The 19,957-nt window shown below is 43.0% G+C and overlaps 1 protein-coding gene across 3 annotated transcripts; it reads right to left on the minus strand.

Moving 5' to 3' along the window:
- Window positions 1-748: 748 nt before the first annotated feature.
- On the minus strand, window positions 749-17,494 carry MCOLN3 (mucolipin TRP cation channel 3). 3 transcript variants are annotated; one of them, XM_064455435.1, is made up of 14 exons: window positions 17,396-17,494; window positions 13,847-14,076; window positions 11,879-12,046; window positions 11,209-11,362; window positions 10,648-10,732; window positions 10,471-10,567; window positions 9,762-9,861; window positions 7,661-7,773; window positions 7,431-7,580; window positions 5,419-5,520; window positions 5,185-5,307; window positions 4,404-4,610; window positions 3,904-4,033; window positions 749-2,246 (listed from the first exon to the last, which is right to left on the minus strand). In XM_064455435.1, the coding sequence occupies exons 2-14, from the start codon at window positions 14,072-14,074 to the stop codon at window positions 2,227-2,229; spliced, it is 1,677 nt and encodes a 558-aa protein (XP_064311505.1). In that variant the 5' UTR covers window positions 14,075-14,076; window positions 17,396-17,494; the 3' UTR covers window positions 749-2,226. The 3 variants fall into 3 exon arrangements, with proteins under 3 accessions (XP_064311505.1, XP_064311504.1, XP_064311506.1); XM_064455434.1 differs by lacking the exon at window positions 17,396-17,494 and adding an exon at window positions 15,702-15,776; XM_064455436.1 differs by lacking the exons at window positions 749-2,246; window positions 3,904-4,033; window positions 17,396-17,494 and adding an exon at window positions 15,702-15,776 and having other exon boundaries at window positions 4,410-4,610; window positions 5,388-5,520.
- Window positions 17,495-19,957: the final 2,463 nt, after the last annotated feature.

Consider the following 19,957-nt stretch of genomic DNA (forward strand, 5'->3'; position numbering starts at 1 on the left):
TAGGAATTGAAAGAATCTATATACAGTGTCTTTTCCTGCTCTGGGCTCACCCATTGTAGCTTTACATGCCTTATGCTCACACTGCAGGATTATATTAACATGATTTCTCCCTGCCTCTATAAAACTTTGTAAGAATTTTACATTTTAGAGCTCTGTCAAATTTTGTTGGAATTTGTTGCCAATTTCATATTTACAATGATGAAGCATATGCTCTGCCCCATTTCCAAACAAAATCAGACTACTACTTGCTGTATAACCTTATTGGCAAGCAAAGTATTCCATAGCTGTTTACAAAATACACCTGCATTTTGAGCAAGTTGTTAACCTTTGCTTTCTCTTAACTGCATGAAAAAGCCTTGCTATGAAATGAGCCCTCTGCTTTTCAGTGATCTTAAAAGTGCTTGCCATCCTTGTCAGAATTCCTTGTGCAAGCTATGTTATACAATAGTGATGTGCACATTATATATTGTGTGCTGTTGAAGACCCATAAGGAGTTTAATGAATCAAAAGAAAATATGGTCACTTAAAATTTGCTTTGAGGCAAGATTGCCTTTAATCTCCTGGAAAAGCTTCAAAAGTCTTCAACCTTTGGTGACTGGTGGAAGACAAGGTCCTCAATACAGATACTGTGAATAATCTAATGTTCTGTCTACGCCTTGTATTTGGTTTGCCTTTGCTGAATTTGAACTTCATGTAATGTACAATGGCATTTTTGTGTAAGGTTTAATACTTGCTTATTTATTTCCGTGGCAAACTCTGAAAAGCTGTTAAACAGGATCAAACTGGGAACAGGTCCTCACCAGAGTACACAGGAACTATCCTGACTACAGGCGATGCAAGTTCACAGACTCCACACACTGTTTCGTGCCACAAATTGCATATTGCTATAAAAAAAAAGCTCCTATATTAATCTGGCAACATACTTACTCTTAAGATTAATACTGACACACCCGAATACTGCAGCTGGAAGTGTTTATTGTAGCACATTTACAATGTGTAAACATTCAGACAGAATGTGTTTAGTGTCCTCCACCTTTGTGCACAGCATTATACATTGTCACACATATCTACGGGACTGTTGCTCACAAATGAAAGTTATCTAAAATACGCTTCCCTGTGGTTTTCTATTCTGCTCCCAGACTGAATAGACTCTGGAAAATAAGGCATCCATTAAACGGTATCGCAGTCAACAAAGTGTATGAACTAAGTTGTCAAAACGGAACTTTTCTAAGATCTAATGTTTCACGCAGCCGCTGACAGTACTAGATTAGTAGGTTGGAAGGAAACATCCAGTTTCTAAAGCATTGACAGATATGACTCTCAGAGACTTATCTATTAAATACATATGTATTTAACTTAGTTTAGACTTAAGGTTTACAGACTTGTGTACCAGAGGAAGATTTCTAATTAAAAAAATAGATATTTTGAAAGTGCTTTTGTCTGACTTTTCCTTTAAAAACATAGGGTCAGCACACTGGAAAGCTGAAGACTGTAACTGAGCCTACCCAGCACCAGCTATAGGAGATCGTCTGCATTTCTCCACTCAACTCACTCCTCAGACTTCTGGCCTGGCATATCCCTGGCCTCTCTGAGAAGAGTCTGCCACTTACATTAAGTGGTATTTATGTTTACAGAAATATTTAGTTTATGCTCTCAACCATATCTGAATGGCTTGTGCATCAATTCACTGTAAGCCTCCAGAAACAAATTACACTAAATTTCATAGTTTTATTTTATTTTTACTATGAGTGTAGATAAACAAAAAATGCTGAGGGCTCTAGAGTGAGCCTTCATTCATTCTGTGCCGGGTCAGCCATAGCTAGATAATGCCTGCGGTACTGAGGACTAGGTTGGTGTTCAAAGTTGCAGTCCAGCGCTATTTCTACTTATAGTTGAAAGCTACTGCATTTCTAGTCTACTCACATAATCTAGCCAAGTCTCTGAACACAGACAGCTTTTTAATGCCCTTTGCATTCTAGCACAATTTAAGTGAGGAAACAAATAGAACAAATCTAATAAAAAACCAAACCCCCAAAACTCCTGAACTAGCAATGAGTGCGTAATCAGAAAGACTGTAAGTTTATCACAAGCTTCTGCCACAAGCTTACACTATTTTTTGAGAAAAGCAAATCCAGGCTTTAGGTATAAGGTTTTCCACCAGCTCCAATGTCCAGTTCTTGCAACGTGTGCTGCTTTAAAGCCTCCATGATACACTGCTACAATCCGTTAAATATGTTCACTAGGACCTGTACAGGAGAGGGGGAAAAAGTTGTCAGATGCATGCATCAAAATAACAGTTTCATTGTACAAGGAGCCTTAAAAATGCATCTGAACTATTTAGTTTCCAGTTTGACATACACTGATAAGAAACTGCTATGAACCACCATGAAACATGTGAAAGAATTAAGGGAAGCGTTGTGTGTCCTGTAGGACTATATGACTGTTTGGAGAGCAGAAGCCATAAAACTGATAACTCAACATCCCACTCGAGATACTTATTTCTACTGATTATTTGTTTCAAAGTAAAACCAGAAAGCTGCAGTACTGAGCTAAAGGAGCGATGTCCAGTATTTGCTGGTAACTGCAGCGTCAGCTCCTGGTCTAGCTTCTAGTGAAAGACACACACGATTTCCAGTTTGTAACAGCAATGTGCATAGCATAAGGCATGCATGTGGATCAAGACATTTTGGACCAGGATAAAATCATTAAAAAGTAAGTAATCAGTTCAGGAAACCAGGCTCTGAAACCTGGCACTTAAATGCCTGTGGCTCTGAGTCCAGGGCACTGCTGACTGCCTGATGCTCCTGATGAAAAGTTGGTTGAGAGTAACCAAGTTTTCCTTTCCGAATGCTCTTCTAGAGTCCTCATCCCCACCTCCAAGTCAGTGGGAGAAGTATTACATCCCCACCCTGTCCCACCTCACATTGGCTTTCTTGCCTGGTTCAACTGAGAGGTATGTGCAGAAAAGGAAATATTAACATTTCAGTGCCCTTTACTCAGGAGTAAGACACCCTGCTCTGCTTCATCCCACACTTTCATTTCAAGAAAGGCACTTGGTTGGAACGGTGGCTCTCTGCTTTGGAGTCTCTGACTGCAGGCTCTGCTCTCCCCCTGCTCCAACAGACATCCCCTTCTCTGCCCCCACCCAAAATATATTCTACCTGGCATATAACAATATAGCACACCAGAAAAGCCCAACACCAAGGGGCTACAAATGCCTTTGATCTTTTTAATCAAGCTGCAAATAATTTAAGGCTCCCCCACCAAGGGACCCTTTATCAAGCAAGATTCAAGAGTTGCTACCAGCCAGGTTAAATATAAACCACGTAACCTGCAATCAGTACTCCTGAAGAAACAAAACTTCAAATAACTGAAGCGTTAAGCTCTACATAGTGGAAGTTAGGCAATCCTTTTCCAAGTGCTGTGATAATATCTTCAACCACATGCTATCTTACAACCCTGGCAGGCTGATTTTCTCCCCAGCTTTCATGCCTGCTATCATTTAAGTTAGGACACCTTAATGTACGATGTATCCTTAAAATGATGACACTGAATGAGTTCAGCAAGTTCTGACTATTGCGATAAGTACAGGAAGTGTTAATGCTTGTGCATTATACATGCAAGGTTCCTCAGCTACTGTATATATTATCTTTCTGTGTTATTTTTCATATGATAAGTAATTCTTAATTTTAAAGTTTCCTCACCTCTCCTTAGGAGTTTGTTGGCCGCAGACATTTCACTGAAGTGCTCCATTCTAGAGCATTAGGAATAGTTCAGGATTTTTGTGGGGGTTTTTGACACTCCCCAAATTTAAGTACTCTTCATAAACATTATACCAGGGGCATTTTGTGGTGTGTTGCTTTTGCATATACTTCAATGTATAATTTTAACATAGGTACGTACCGTTACAACAACCGAAGAGAGATACAGAACTCTCATCCTCTAACCTGTACCTGCCGGAGTTTGGTAAGTCTGTGCACTGTGATATGAACCTCTGCAGTTCTGTCTCTGGAAAGCCATCTTGCTGGTAGTGCTAAAAATTGATATTTAGTTAAACCTTTAGCAGAGCAAAACCACACAATAACCCAAATCCTCCCCAGACCACTTTTCAGACATTGCTTAAGCCAGAATTTAGAAGATTCAGAGAACTGAATATGAAACTACTGCTTTTTTTGTAGATATTTAACATCCATTGGGGCAGGAAATCAGATAGGCTTGTAAGAAAACTGAAGTAGGGAAGGACTAAAAACCTCCTGTCATCGCTCTGCACCCTCAAAAGTGGCCGTTATATTTGTGCTTTAAATTGGCGTGCACGGCAAGTCAAAATATTGATGGAGACGAGAGTCTTGATAACACCAGTGTGGCATTTTTATTCCGAATGAAGAGTAAGAGTTCATGCTTACCTTGACAGTTTCATATGTATCTGTAATGAGCGCAATGAAGAGACTCAGCACCATATAGATGAACAGGCTGATAAAGGAGTAGAGGTAGATCCTACTGAACAGCCAAACCAAGTAACTCTTCTGCTGCATTTTTGCAAAGGTTGCAAACATGTCATCTCCATTGATCAGTGAAAAAAGACATTCGGAAACCATGTTCAGAGAGCGAAACTAGAGAGGAGGGAAGAGGACAAGGACATCTGTCACTGCTTTACTTGGCTCCAAAGACTGTACATAACATAAAGAATATACACAGCTGCTGACCGGCTGCCTCAGATCTCTTTGTACGCCCAGGGTATGACAAGGTGTAAACAGTAAAACATTTGAGGAATGAGCAAAGTTTGTCACCTCCTGTACAGAAACATTCAATTAATTCACCTGTAAACTCCTACAGGAGCAGATAAGCCAATTTCACTTTTAAAAGGGATACGGATAAAGTCTCCAAAGCTTTAGTCTGACAGCAGTGTTCTGCAAAATGAAAATGATTTCTCAAAACACCAGCATGTGATTGGGAGTCACGGCAGCTTCCACTTCTGACTCAGAGCTTTTATAACTTGAGGAAAGTCTGACTGAGTCATGGAAATCAGACTCCTCAAACAGAGCAGCATCATGTTGAAGATGCACTATTTTTATATTAAGGGAAGCCGCGGCATGGAGTCTTAGAAGACACCAGTAGAAATCTCTCTCATGTGTTTGGAATCCATTCTGTTATTCAAGTTGTCCTTTTTCATGTTAAGTATATTACCTTCACATGGTATGGTCCCAGTACAATCCAGCCACAGAAACAATAGCCCAGGTAGATCATAGCAGCACAACAGCAGAACCTCATTACGTTGGGTAATGCTGCTCGCAGTGTTAGGATGAGGAGCTGCACAAAGCAATGCAAACAGTTAGAATTCAACCAGGCTTTTCTTCCAGTCCTCTTATAGCAACAAACAGAATAAATACCAACAGCACGAAGATCCCAGAAGATCCTTACATTATACTTCTGAAAGAAACCTAGGTAGCGAATGACTCCAAGCCACACAAGCATAGTGGATGTTCCTAGGAGTATGCTACAGACATCATAACTTGTCAGACTCTGAAAAGACAAGAAAAAAGAAAAAAGAAATCAACTATTATAACAACTAAATTGCAACTTTTATTACTAAAAAGATCTGTTAAGAAACACTGCTTTCCTCAGCAATTTCTCCCGTTAGTGTGCATTAGAGAGCAGAAGTCCCACCAAAGAGCAAGGGCACTTTCAAGTGTAACTCATTTCACATGGTTTTACATATGGCCGTTTGGAGAACAGACTTTGACAGGACAAGTTTCATTTGCAAGGCCAAGAGCGCAGCTGCTCTGCAGGTGCAGAGACACCCGCTCCGTGCCTGGCTCACCAAGACCTGCAGAGCGGCACTGCAAGCATTTTCATGCTGCTTCTAGACCTGCAGCAACTGCTTCTGGAATCTTCACTGACAGATTCACCAGAGCAGCTTGGGAATCTCTCCACTGCATCCCAATGGACAGTGCTGACGTGACTTTAGAACCGCAGACCAAAGAAGGTTCTTCCAGTATGCCGGCAAGGCAGTTTTTAAAAAACAGCATGACTTGTCAGCAGAGCTCAGATGAACGCTAAGGAAGATCCTGTTAGGTAGCTGGGAACTGTGAGGTGTAGGAAGTTATCAAGGAGAAAACTAATTAGCTTCTAATTCATTCTAACCAGAACTTTTCACCTATACATACTGGCCTGTTTTCATCCAAGGCAGTATATATCCTGTTCCCTGAACTGCAGCTCTATTCTGAAATGGATCATGACAGCTTACATGAATAAGAAGTTTCACTGTTTTCTGTTCTTATTCTTCTAAGAGTTGGCTAACCTTTTATATTAGCATAATTAATCTACAGCTTGACAAAAACCAAATTTAGGCTACTTTAATGTGAATTTGTTATTCAGCCATTAACTTTCACACAATAACATGGAACAAGATCTTGTTATTATAGTCCACAAGGCTTGCAAGATGAAGTGAAATATACCTGTAGAGAAGAGTTTTAGCAAAATACTGTCTTAGAAAAGATACATATATAAATAGATATGTATTTATCTAGACAAGGTACCAGAATCCCAAATGTAAGGTCTTACTCCAATCTTGTTCTCGTCTTCACTTCTCCCAAAGCAGGATGGAGCTATCTTAGCCAGCTTCCTCATAGCTTCATTCTACTCCTAAGAACTGATTTTATAGTTCCTAAGGTAAGATAGGGCAATTTGTACAGGGCATTTATGATAGTCAAGCTGTCACCAGATGGATTTCAGGCCCATCCTTTTATCATTACTGTCCAAAGTCTGCTGTGTTGCAATGTCACACTTCAAAGTCTGCTACAGATTTGGTGAAAAACAACATTATCTGAATATTAGAGTGCTTCAGGATAGCATATTGTAGTAATTTTTCTTCCCTAATTCTGGCTGCACATAATACGTTTCCAAAATATTTTTGTTTTCTATATCAAGTTAATTTTAGAAACCTAAGGCCTAGAACCTGGCTGTGGCTGACTGTTATGTACATGCTGGAAACCAGAAGCTGGGAAAGCAGTAAAGTGATGTTTAAGGAGAGAGTTTCTGTGCTAGTTAAACACTTGTTAAATGGGGAACAGAAAGTTAAATGCTAAATTGAAAAAATAAAATCCATCAAATAAGCAAATATAAGTGGTCCCAAATGGGGAAGGGAGAAAGTCAACAGTCTAAAACTTTCAGAGGTGAAGTTCATTTTATTCCTTGGAGTCACAAAGGAGCAAAGATAATTAGAACTATAATATCTAGTGATATCTGGAGGTTTTAAGTTTCACAACTGAGAAGAACATCTCAGTTATAATTCCAGAGGAGAAGACAAGAGTTTTAAAATTTTGCGCCGCTCAGAATCAAGTATAGCCAGTCTAAAGTCCTCCTAGAGATTTAAACCTAGCTGGGACAGAAACAATCAGTTTTACTTCCACCTGACAGTGTAAAAAGCTTACCTTGGCTTGTATCTCCATCTTTAGAGTTGATCCAACAATAGTTAAGACATCACTGACCATAATCAGGATGTACCATCCATTGACAAATTCCATTTGATCGCTGAAAGATACTTCTTTCTTATAATAATATAGGAAAAAGCTTACAAACTCCTAGGGGAAAGGAGGAAAGAAAAAAGTTAATCATACTTACACAAGCCATGAAAACTTTCCAAGGAACGAGTTATACCCACCCTTTGGAGCTGAATTCCTTTCACCACTGATCGTGTGCAAAGGATCAATGAGGCCAAACAAGTCAATATAACAAAAGCATCAAAGATCATCATGTAATGAGTGTTCTTCTGTACTGCAAGAACAAAAACGTACATGTTTATCATCAGGTGCATTTCAGCTTGTTGAATATCTTGAGTATTGAATTAAGAATCAAGTTTGGATGTTAACTATGCTTATACAGCTGAATTAAGAAAAATCTTAGCATTTTCCCACAAAAGTTTATCTGACATATTTTCATGAGAGACACAAGTGCATCTGTGCCACAGATACCACTTCAGTTAATTTAGGAAGGTTGATACCACATCAAAAATATACCAGAGCATGAGTGCTTTTACAGCCCCACAGAATTAGAGCTGGGAGTTGTCCATTTCACAAGCACTGGAATGGCCTTGGAGTGACAGAACTTGTAAAAAAAAAAAAAAAATCCCAGGAACTTCACAGTATGTATCTTCTCTTCCAGACCTGTATTTAACTATCAGATAGCTTTTCTGTCCTAGGGCAGTGCAGATAATTTGCACTGCTGCTCAGCTAGCCAAGGCCGACATTGAGCTAGACATGAGTTCTCCATCTCTTATGTTACTAAAGTTCATATTCTTGCTCAACTATGGTCAACTTTTGCACCAAATCTACTGCTAGACCTCTTTTTGGTTTTTATACCTATCATACAGGTGAAACTAGATGAGACAGTGTAAGGATTAGATTTTTAATGCTAAAAGAGTGATTGAGAAAAATTTGAAATAAATTAATGCTAAATTTGCAAGAAGATGCAGCAATTCTCCAAAATGGGATGCTGAACTTCTAGTTGACTTCACAAACTGCACTGCTCACAAAAATCCCACCTCCTTCTCGCTTATACCAAAGCCACTAACACATGTACTGTTGCCATTTAAGCTGGTTTTGCAGTGTTGTCCAGAACACCAACAACTTTTATCGTCCAATTGCAATCATTACATTTGTATTTCTCCTTGGCTTTCAGAAAAAAATACAGGGTACTCCAGGAGATGATTTTGAAAACTGTTATGGGGCAATCTACACAGATATCAAACATGGATTATTACAGAAGCCAACATCAAAACCATGTTGTACGGCTGCACTAGCAATCTGTGAGAGGCAGCATGCCATCTGCTGTGCATTTATAACACAGCAGCTAGCAAAGCTAGTTGATAAAGAGCGTTCAGTGGAATGAGTTTGCGTAAGTGGTGTTTTGTACTCTGTGATGCATTTCATTAAATTCCCCAAAATTAATTCCCATCTGAATCTTTTTTTAAAGTCTCTTTTTTCACTACCAGCTCTTCATTTCCTAATGCAGGCTTTGCAAAGGGGAAAGTGGCCAAGTAGAAAAAATGGACCTGATTCATCCTATTGCTTACTTCAGGAAAAAAATTTAAATATAAGTGGAATTGAGAGTCCTGGAAAGCGTCTGCCTTTCGAAGAGTTTACCTTCTCTAATCAAAAAAGATCTCAGACAGTATTTTGATCAGACCCAGTAGCTGCCAACAAAGGGTGCTCTTGCGAGTAACTATTTAAGATATTATTTAACCCTACTGTGCATCTCAGTTACACCCAAATACACACCAAACAACACTTAATCAGCAGTAAGAAGTGCTTCTAGCCATTCCACTGTAGCAAGCCTTAGCAACAGTGCTTCCTTATCTTTCCTGGTGCCAAGTCCTGAAATAAGAGTGAATCCATTTCAACTTTCCACCGCTATCGCATGTCCTTCTGTCGCCTGATGCTAGAATAACAGTTCACAGCCCTACCTTAAGCAATGAGGCGCATTAAGTTCAGTAGCCAAAGCCAGAAGCAAAAATTTTGGTTTGACAGTGTCAATGGTGCAAGGTTTGAGAACTGCTATGGAAAGTATTGATGTGGCTGCGTTCCCAGATTTCAGATCAGAGGCTGAAGAACAACAGTTTCTCAGAATATCAGGATTTAGAGCGCACCCACTAGAGAATGTATGTAAATAGTGCCTCATCTTTTAACAAAGAAATAGGTTAACAAACATTGTGCTACTGTGGCAAAAGTTTAGCATGAATATTTGAACACATTTATGTCACTTACTTGATCCAGAAACATGCCAGTCTTTACATTCCCTGATCGCTATGTCATTGTCTAGACTTATTTTAATTCTTCCACTGTGTGCTTTATTATCAAACACTATCTGTATTAACAAGAAAAAAAAAAAAAAAAGAGCATGTCTTAGTTAAACCATTACATGTGAAGTACACTGTATTGCTAAGCTTGCATAATGAGTCAGAATAATTCTCCTAGGGGAGAAGTTATGAAACTTGTTTAGGCTTAAGGTAATTCTAGTTTATTCAAATAAATGCTGTCAAAGTGAAAGACAAATCTGGCAAACCATGTATTTGCCATAAATTGCTTGATCAAATAGATACTAGGTGAAATTCTTTTAAACTACAGCTTTATTCCTCAATGATCTGAAAATGACCTTTCCTAGAAGCATCTCTCTAAAGGGAAGAGGTTTATGCTTTCGTTATACTTCAGATGGATTAGAGAACAAAAGGCTGTAAGCCAAGCAAGTGCTTCAGGACCACATCACCAGCACTCAAAGCTTAACCTCCCACAGTCACAACCAGCGGTTATTTACAGGGTACACTAAGCCATGACACACAGCAATCCAGACACCCCTGGGGACCAGTCAGTGGTGCCCAACGCTATTCAGAAAACATCTGCACTGACTGCACACGGTAAACTAGCAAGGACGATTTCTCGTTTTGAACAGAAAGACAGAGGGCAGGCTTCCATGTACCGTCAGAGTGAAATCGTAACAGTCAGGGAGCTCGTGGTGACGAACGGTCTGGAGGTTGATTGCCTTCAGATTGAACATGAGCTGCACTGTCACCAGTCTGCAAGAGAGCTTTGTGTTAGCTTTTCACAGGGAAAATGCATGAATACCCCAATACAGGAGGGGCAGATTCCTCCTCACCTGTGGAAATCCAGAGTGAAATTCAAATTGTGCTTTCCCACTGTTTTGTTGTCCAACGGCGTCATTGGCTCAATGTACAAGCAGTCTGCAATGGATAAGTACTCACAACAATATCTTACGGGTTATCATGCTCTTTAGCTGTAATCTGCCTTTCCCACTCCCAAGGCTGGAAAGAGCTGTTGAGTACACCAGGCAAGATAGCACGCTTAAGCGAGGAGTCATTTGGGAAGTTAGCTGACAAATATATCGGCTTCCCTGAACCAGCCAAGTTATTCGTCCTGAAGTCATAGGGGAGGCTCCTGAAATTAGCCTGAAACACTTGTATTAGATGGTCATCAGTGCTAACGGCTCATCACTTGTTTTGTGGCAGTAGACATAAAGGACTATTACCTTGGAGGTGAGGGCTAGAGGTTAGTTACACAGTAGTTTTCTTGCCAGTTTTGGCTGGTAGTAAGTTCAACACAGATCATTTGATAGGTCTATACAATACTGGATGTTTACAAGAATTCATCATACAGGTAGGGTCCCTCCTCCCACAGAACAATAGCTTAGTTTCATTACCTGTCACAATCTCTGGGTCTATATCAAAGGTGTCATTTCCAGGACAGATGATTCCTCGCTTGTAGAACTGCTGACACACGGCCAGAGCTGTCTCTTCTGCTCCCCTCTTCTCATAAGCATGGTTTCCAATAGAAATGTTGGGCAGCTGTAGGTACTAACATTCAGAACAAACAGACAAACTAACTTAGACGGCACCAAAACTCTTAGTGTCTGGAAAAAAAAATTTAGAAGAGTGTGGATCTGTGCCATAACCCATCTTTTTTATTTAAAAGGTCACCTAAAGAACTGGGAAACCTACACCACACTACAGATGAGTCCTCAAATACTTTAAGGTATTTGACAAAAACAATTAGTGCAGGATTTGGATCTAAATACCTTTTTGCTTATTATTTTTTCTCTTTACAGTCCTTACTAGAAGGCCTACTTCGTTATTTTCAAAGCACTCTGGCTCAAATACAAGGCCTGTATTTAGTGCAGAATTAATATATTGATTAGCTTTAAGATTGTCGCCACAAGTCCAATGCTCTGGCAATGACGGAAAACCTGAACAAGTCAAAATTCTAGTCTTAAGCAACTGGCAATTTCAGACACCATCAGGGAAGGTGGAAGAAGAAAAAAGTACAAAGGTAAAGAGCATATGTATTGTATACATTGCAGCGACAATCCTTACCTGGTTTATTGCGAAGAATATCTGGTCATAGACATCTGTTTGTGTGTATACAGCATAGGTATCATCCATTCTGTCCATGTATCCTTTCAAGAAGAGATGTTTGAATGCAACAGTATTCTCTTCTTTGAAGGCAACCACCATTTGGTTGCTCAATCCAAAAACCACCAGCTGAAAAAGACATATTTCCTGTTCAAAGACAAAGTTGGCTTCTGGATTAACATGCGAATCCTGTCCTGCAAACAGCCACTCTTTCATCACGCTGACCGACACAGCACTTACAAGCAGGCTACTCCATTTCACAGCTGGTTAAAAGAAAGTTTGGCTTTAGGAAACAATGGGTTTCAAGAATGTTCCTTTAACATGTTTACCAGCGTCTTGGCCAAGGACTTGCATTTTTACAAAGAAAAGGATACCATTTCAAATTCAAGCTACCCATATAGTGTTACACGTGCTTTGTTAGTTCAGCCTGACATTAATATGACTTGCCTTGGGGAATATCAGTGTACCTCAGCCAAAAAGGCAGGACAGAACTTAACCAGGCCCCACTCCGAAGTCCTTACTCCAGTGCAGAAAAGGCAAATTGAGGACAACTCAGGAAAACAAACATCCCTCCCTCAGGTTTGGGTGAGAGGTGCTTCAAGAATAACTATCAAAACTGTGCTTGTAACAGGATAACCTCTGAAGCTGTTAAAAAAAACTATTGCCATTGTTAATGAAAAGTTAGCATAAAACCCTGCTAGCTACTATCCAGGCTGGAAAAGGTTTCTAGAAGAATGTGATGTATTGTTTGTGGGAGCTTGCAATTCTCTTCAGTGGCTGTTGTTTGGAAACCTAGAGTCAGGAGTATTGTGAAGAAACTAATCAGAGATAAGTCTTGACTCAGTAGTCTACAGATTAGTTTTATTGTCACAATGCAAACTGGATATATAGGTTTTGATAAGGATAACTCAGTTACAGAGATACTAAAATGCTCTGTGGGCGAGCTCAGTGTGCTAGGCACCAGCAAATCAACAGTGCTAAGATTGAATTACCTACTGGCAGATTTTCTCTGAAAAGGCTAAATCAGCATTAGCGTCTTTCTTATTTAGGTTCTTCCACCATCTAATTTTATTGTTATTTGCAAAATGGGACAGATGACAATCAGAGGGTGATGATATATTTCAAACTAAAGCGGTAAGTAAGGGATACAAACATACTGCCAGATGTCTAGCAGAAGAATTATTATTCCTGCAGATTGTCCCATCATTCATGCAACTGTGGAAAACACTCTTCTCCATACTTGTATTATCATAGCACTGACACCACCAGAAATGTAAATCACATGTGGGCAACTCTGAAGGATCATCATCTGAGGCGTTAGAAAGATTTTATGAGACACCTTCTTCCTCCTTAACCACAGACCTCTGAGACAAACAGTTGCATCTGAGGCAGCAGATAAACATGTTATATGAAATCTGTAGTGCAAGGCTGGTTGAGAGGAAGAGTGGGGAAAAAATTCTGGGTTTTTTCAATACAGGAGATTGAAAACCATACACAAGATATAAGCAAACATCATGAAAAAGCTACCAATTTCAGTTGTTATCACTGTGATATTGAAACACAAGTGACTCGTCCTTCCCTCAAACAGAAGCACACTCAGAATGAAGAAGGTATTGGGAGGAACAGATGTGTAATCCTTTGGGGCACAAAAATATAGGGAAAGGAAAAAAAAAAGTAAAGTAAAAAGTAGATTAGAGCCCTTAAACATGGTTCCTTTCTTCTCTGCTCTTAGGAAAACTACCTTTCAGTCAACAGTTTTAGGAGAAAATTATGCCATCTGAGATCTAAGCTACACATATACAACTAAAATAGTTTTGCAGTCTATCCTCTCCCTGTGTCTGCACCACACCAGGAATAGCATTTGTCACCTGCACTCCTTATCTGAATCCCCATGGGCCAAGAAGAGTCCCTGCTACCCTTGTTACTCACCTGAATAGTAACCATTGCTATTTTGAGTAGCTGAATCCCGAGTTTCCAAGGTTTCCTGCCCCGAGCCCAGAATTTCTCACAAGGGTTCATAAAGAAGAATTTTAACTTCCTTCTGAGCTGGTCTTCCAAAAGCCCCTCCTGTGATACTGACAGATGTCGTTTGTAGCTGCAAAGATTTTCATCATCATGAGCACTGCAGCTGCTCACAGCCACTTCAGGGTTTTCCATTTCTGAAATGAAGAGAGGTCCACATCAGTTGGAAAACATGCAAGCATGAATACAGTAGCATCAGATCAGTCTGTGCTGACAACCTGGACTCCAAAGGCGTTCACCTGTGAAAGGCACTTGCACCTTACACTGAGTTTAGGACCTTGCTCATAGTATTGCACATGTTCTGCAGAATCCAAACAGAAGTTTGGGCAAGCTCTTCAATTTGCAGACAGGCTGTCAGGACATTTATTTAATAGTGGAATTTCTGTCCCTTTGGAATTATGGAGTCACTTGCTAAAAACCTCTTCCTCTCTCACTCTCCAACAACATCATCTATGCAAGACATCCTGACTCATTTCCTTCTGTGTCCAGAAGAGCACCAAAAGCCTCTCATGAATGTTTACTCTTCTGGAAAACTTATCTACTTCTGCAGCTAGTATTTTCCCCTGCTGTCAGCCTGCTGTCCAGTCCTTGAAAGAAACAGCATTTTCTAGACAGAGAGCATTTTTCTTAGACATTAGTAGTACCATCATTTGCTCTTGGAAATGGAGACCCAGCATACCAAATTGCAATTCAGATAAATTACCTGAGCGCGTTGACTTGTCATTTAGCAAGATTGTATCTATTTCTTCAGCCATAAAAGACTGAAAGCAAACCGATGATGGTCATGAACCAGACAAAAAGGCCAAAAGGTAATTGTAGTCACGCGTCGTGATTAGCCAGAAAGGCTCGTATTTTAGATGAGTAGGAGGGGAAAGATTAGAAGGGAACCTTATAAACAGTGTGAGATGTTACTCTCTAGAGTATTCAACATATTTAGATGTTAATCTGTTACTAACTTTATTGACTCCCAAACATTTTATAAATGCTTTATAAAGTACTTCAGAGGTAGCCAGGAATACTTATTTCAGATAAAAGACTGTTGAAGTTAAGAAAAGAGGAGACAGGCTAGGTTTTGAATGAATTTAAAGATGTGCTATATTAGACAAATTATTTTTAATTTGCAGAAGAAAAGTTTCTTATATAACTCAAACAAACAAACAAAAAAAACAAACTACCAAGATTAGTTTTTAAAAACGCATAGATTGCATCCGCTCTCCTCAGGCAGCCGTTGCACACACCAGAACACAAGTCTGTTTTCAGACATAAATCAAGACCTTCACTTTCCCCAGGTGTCAGAGAGGGCAAGGAAAGTTTTGAATCAGCAGTTTAACACTAAGAATAGCCCCATAAATAGGCTTAAAAAAAAAAAAATTCAGCTCCTGTTTTATCAGGTCTCCATTGTCCGGCGGGATACAGTGTGCCACAGTTTCCACTCATCTTTCTTACAGCTGATCAGTCGTTTCTAAGTTAAGCCCTACTCTGATACTGCGATATTCCTGTCAATGTAGGTGCTTGATTTAAAGTATATATACATACACACACACATACACACTTCTTGACCTCACGGTATCGGCTTGAGAAGACGTTCCATCACACGCAGGATGTATTTTCTCCTCAGCCTGCGCAGAGACGCCCTGGTTGCGCGAACGGGCTCCGCAGCCCAGGGGGTCACGCAGCGGGGCCCGGCTCGGGGGGTCCCCGGCCCCCCCCCGGCCCCTGCCCGCCCTGCCCAGCCGTTACAAGCGTCAGCAAACGCACTTACCGCCGCTCGGGGCTTGCACCGGTTCACCGCGGCGCCCCGAAGGCAAAGCTGGAGGCCGGGGACGCACCCCCCCGGTTCGCCCCACGCACCCCCCGCACCGCTTCGTGCTTTTAAGTAAAAGCCTCCGGCGCCGCTGCCAGCTGGGCCGCCCTCCGGCCGCCGAGGTCCGGCTGCTCCCCCGCCTCCCTCCCGCCCGCCCTGGCGGCGCGGCGCGGCGCGGGGCTGCCGGTGCCGCGGGGGCTGCCGTGGGAGCGCCGTGCCCGGGGGACGCTGCCGGCCGCCACCCGCCGCGCCCGCCCCCGCTCCCGCTACCCCGCCCCCGCCCCCGCCCCCGCGCCCTCCCGGCCCGCGCGGCTCCGCGGGGGGCAGGGCTGGGGGGCTCCGCCGGCCCCCACCATCCCCCCCGGGCCTCTGGGGCTGGGCTGGGCTGGGCGATGCTGGGCTGTGTGATGCTGTACTGGGTTGTGTGATGCTCTGCGATGCTGGGCTGTGTGATGCTGGGCCGGGCTGGGCTCTGCTGGGCTGGGCTGTGTGATGCTGTGCTGGGCTGTGTGATGCTGTACTGGGTTGTGCTCTGCTTGGTTGGGCTGTGTGATGCTGTACTGGGCTGGGCTGGGCTGGGCTTGGTTGGGCTGTGTGATGCTCTACTGGCTGTGCTGGGCTGCGTGATGCTGTACTGGCTGTGCTGGGCTGTGTGATGCTGTACTGGCTGTGCTGGGCTGTGTGATGCTGTGCTGGGCTGTGTGATGCTGTACTGGGCTGTGCTCTGCTTGGTTGGGCTGTGTGATGCTGTACTGGCTGTGCTGGGCTGTGTGATGCTGTACTGGCTGTGCTCTTCTGGGCTGGGCTGTGTGATGCTGTACTGGGCTGTGCTGGGCTGTGTGATGCTGTACTGGCTGTGCTGGGCTGTGTGATGCTGTACTGGCTGTGCTGGGCTGTGCTCTGCTTGGTTGGGCTGTGTGATGCTGTGCTGGGCTGGGCTGTGCTGTGCTTGGTTGGGCTGTGTGATGCTCTACTGGCTGTGCTGGGCTGCGTGATGCTGGGCTGGGCTGTGTGATGCTGTACTGGCTGTGCTGGGCTGCGCGATGCTGGGCTGGGCTGTGTGATGCTCTGCGATGCTGGGCTGGGCTGGGCTGACCTATGCACACAGGCACACGCGGCCGCCTTCTGCACGTGACTGATGGCTCTCTACACTCAATATACTTTCTTTAGGATGGCAATGCCATCTCCAGTTTATTAATTTAGGCTCCTGCATCACAAGGAAAAAGGTAATGCTTATGTTATAATTAGATGTGTCCCATCTATAATAAAAAAACCCTTTCTGGTCACAGAAGTGTAGTTATGAAGGGCAGCCAGCGGTGCGGGGAACAAAGCGAAATGACTGATGCGTTTAAGTCATTCCACTTATATGCAATTAAGCCATTAAGGTTATTAACCAGACTTCAAAGAAATCAGTCTCCTGTCCTGGGTCTTGGCCGGTTTCACTGCCCTGCAGAAATGTTCACTTTGGTGTTGCTGCCTGATGGGAGGTAGTGCCCGGGATAAAGCCCCGGTTACGGTAACTGCGCCCAGTCACCACCTGCCTAATTCCTGCTGCAAGTACCCACGGGAGCACTGGTGTAAAACGAGGAGGTGAAATAAGGACGAGGTAAAAAACAAGGAGAGTAGCAGGCATTTTAAGACAGGCAACTTACTGGCTGTAGAGAGAAGACAGCGTGGATCCTTCCTGCCTACCGTGAGGAGGGTGGGTGCTCCTTGGAGTGCCACCAAGGACCAGCATTGGGTGCAACACAAGCACTGAGGGAAAAAGGTGCTCCGGGGCTCCTGTGATTTACATTGCAGCAAAGCAAACAATTATTTTTATGTATCAAAAATATGAAAGATATGGAACACAAATCTTCATATTATCAGATCCCATCGAATCACCTAACCCTCCTTCCCAGCTGGAGAGGCCCCAGCGCTACCTGGCAGCTGATGGCGAGGTGCTGGCGCGGGGGGACTCGCTGCCGCCTACAGACCCCATCATGCTCTGCGCCCCACTCGCCCAGACGGCCATAAGCCTCCCGCGCACAGCATGCCGGGACTTGTAGTTTTTAACCTGAAAACCCGCCTCCTCGAGCGGAACCCCCCAATAGCAGCTTCCCCTCGCGGGGGCGGGTTTAAAAAGCAGAGCGCTGATTGTCTGTCGGAAGTGTCAATCCTCGCCCGCCTCGTTGCCCTGACAACGGCGCGGCGCCCGGGACGCCGTGGGGCTGGGGCGCCGCGCAGGTAGGGGCGGCCGGCGGGGGCGAAGGGGACCCGGTAACGCGACGAAGCGGCCCCGCGGCCCTGGTGGAAGCGGGTGGATAAACGGCCGGTTTGGGAGTAGGGCAGTAGCCGCCGGGGAGTACCTGTTGGGCCTGTTCCGTGCGGCCGAGAGCAGCCCGGCCGCCTCGTTCAGCGGGTAACCGCCGGCGGGCTCGGCCTCCGCCCCCGGCCGGCCGGCGGGAGGGCAGGGCAAGGGCCGGGCCGGGCCGGGCCCGGCGGGGCCGGAGGCCGGGGAGCTGCAGACGCCCCTCGCCGCCGGGAGCGGGGCCGTGCCGACCCCGCCGGGCCCCGGCGCTCCGGGAAGCGGCCGGCGAACTCGCCCCCCCGCCCCAGGCTGAGCGCCTCCGTCTGCCCCGCAGCCCAGCCCTCCCCTTTCAAAGATGAGAGGATTATTTTTCTTACCCTTGCTTAAAAAAAAAAAGGATAAAGCCTTACCTAGCGTGAATCTTTACAATATAACGTTTCTGGTTCAAAAGTCATAACAAGCCAACGTTTATCTGTTTGCTTCCTGACAGGATCATGTTACGACAACTTAACTATTGAAGTACCAATCAAATTGTTAATAAACTTTAATAACATAGACCAGATGTACTGGCTCACACCTTAAGTTCTGTGTGGGCCAGTGAGGGGCTGGGCAAGATTATAATAAAGCCATGCTTCCACTCTTCACACCGTTTTTTGTTGGATTTATGGCTTAATTTTTATAGCTGGAGGTATTATCACTATTTTTGTAGCCCTCAATTTTTCATCCATCGTTTGCCCTGTTACTTGTTGACATTGTGCACGCTTGGCAGCTATCCTGTCCACAGGCAGCGTGCCCCGTAATTCAGCTACCTCTTGTGCAATGAAATACTTCTGTATTCCTTTTGCTTGCTTTGGGTCTGTCACTTGGTAAGCTCATGTGATGCCAACTAGATGTTGTATTACGAAAGACCATGAATAAGCATTCCCTGGTCACTTTCTCCATGCCACTCATGATCTTATTAACTTCTATCGTATCCTCCTTCAGTCCAGGCTGAAAAGAGTCCTAGTTTATTTCTAGTACAAAATATGTTCCGTGTCTTCAGTCAGCCATCCACGTTACACCGTTTCCAATTCTATTCTCTCTGTCTTTGAATGGAAGAAAGAAGAGCAACAGAACACAGTATTATCCAATGTTTTAATGAAGTTTTCCATTTTGTTCTCTATGCCTTTCTAATTAATTCTTAACCTAATTTTACATGTATTGTACTTATCATCATCCCGGAGCCTGTAACTACCTCTGCTGGTTTCTACCAAATAACAAAATCTACACCCGGTTCAAGTAGGTCTAATTTAATGAAAAGTTGTATGTGTGAAGTCAGGTACATTCAAATAGGAATACTCACATGCTGAAATGATCTGGCAGTTGCCAAAACTTCAGCTTTACTCCCTACAACTTAGACAGCGAGGTTGTGTCCAAATAAGCACAAGCATTATCAGTAATGGAAACTTTAGATGTTTATATTGTTTGCTCTTTGTGTAGAGCAAAGTAGGATAAATTTAATCAAAGGGAACATCGTATATGAATTTCTGGAGAGATGGGGTCATTTTAAAGAAGGTATTTTTAAAAAGTTCCTGAATGTTTATAGAGAGAAATGTGATTTTTAGCTTGATAATGACACAACAACAAAGCAGCAAGTAGCACATGTTTTTGATAATTTTCTTGTAGCTTTTTTGTTAAATGGTAGCGCATGCAATGCTTCTGTCATTCCAAGTTGTAGTAAATTACAGTGCTAAATTGGTAATGTACACAGGCTTGACCTGAAATCATTCGATTAGGTAACTAATGAATCATTCTGTGTCCTCCATTCAGACAGCATCTTTTGTAGTGCTGAGAGCTAATTAACTTTCCCCTTTCGCAGTACCTAGCAACTTAGCGGATTTGTTTTATAACTGTAAATGTTTCAGTACATTAAATGGTTAGGAGA

This window comes from Phalacrocorax carbo, chromosome 6 (assembly GCF_963921805.1).
Source record: "Phalacrocorax carbo chromosome 6, bPhaCar2.1, whole genome shotgun sequence".
Lineage (NCBI taxonomy): Eukaryota > Metazoa > Chordata > Aves > Suliformes > Phalacrocoracidae > Phalacrocorax > Phalacrocorax carbo.

Coding starts and splice junctions, on each gene's coding strand:
- MCOLN3 (XM_064455435.1), bottom strand. CDS start 14,074: ATGGAAAACCCTGAAGTGGCTGTGAGCAGCTGCAGTGCTCATGATGAT. Junction 10,733..11,208: donor AGACCCAGAGATTGTGACAG/GTAATGAAACTA, acceptor TATCCATTGCAG/ACTGCTTGTACATTGAGCCA. Junction 5,521..7,430: donor AGATGGAGATACAAGCCAAG/GTAAGCTTTTTA, acceptor TTGTCTTTTCAG/AGTCTGACAAGTTATGATGT.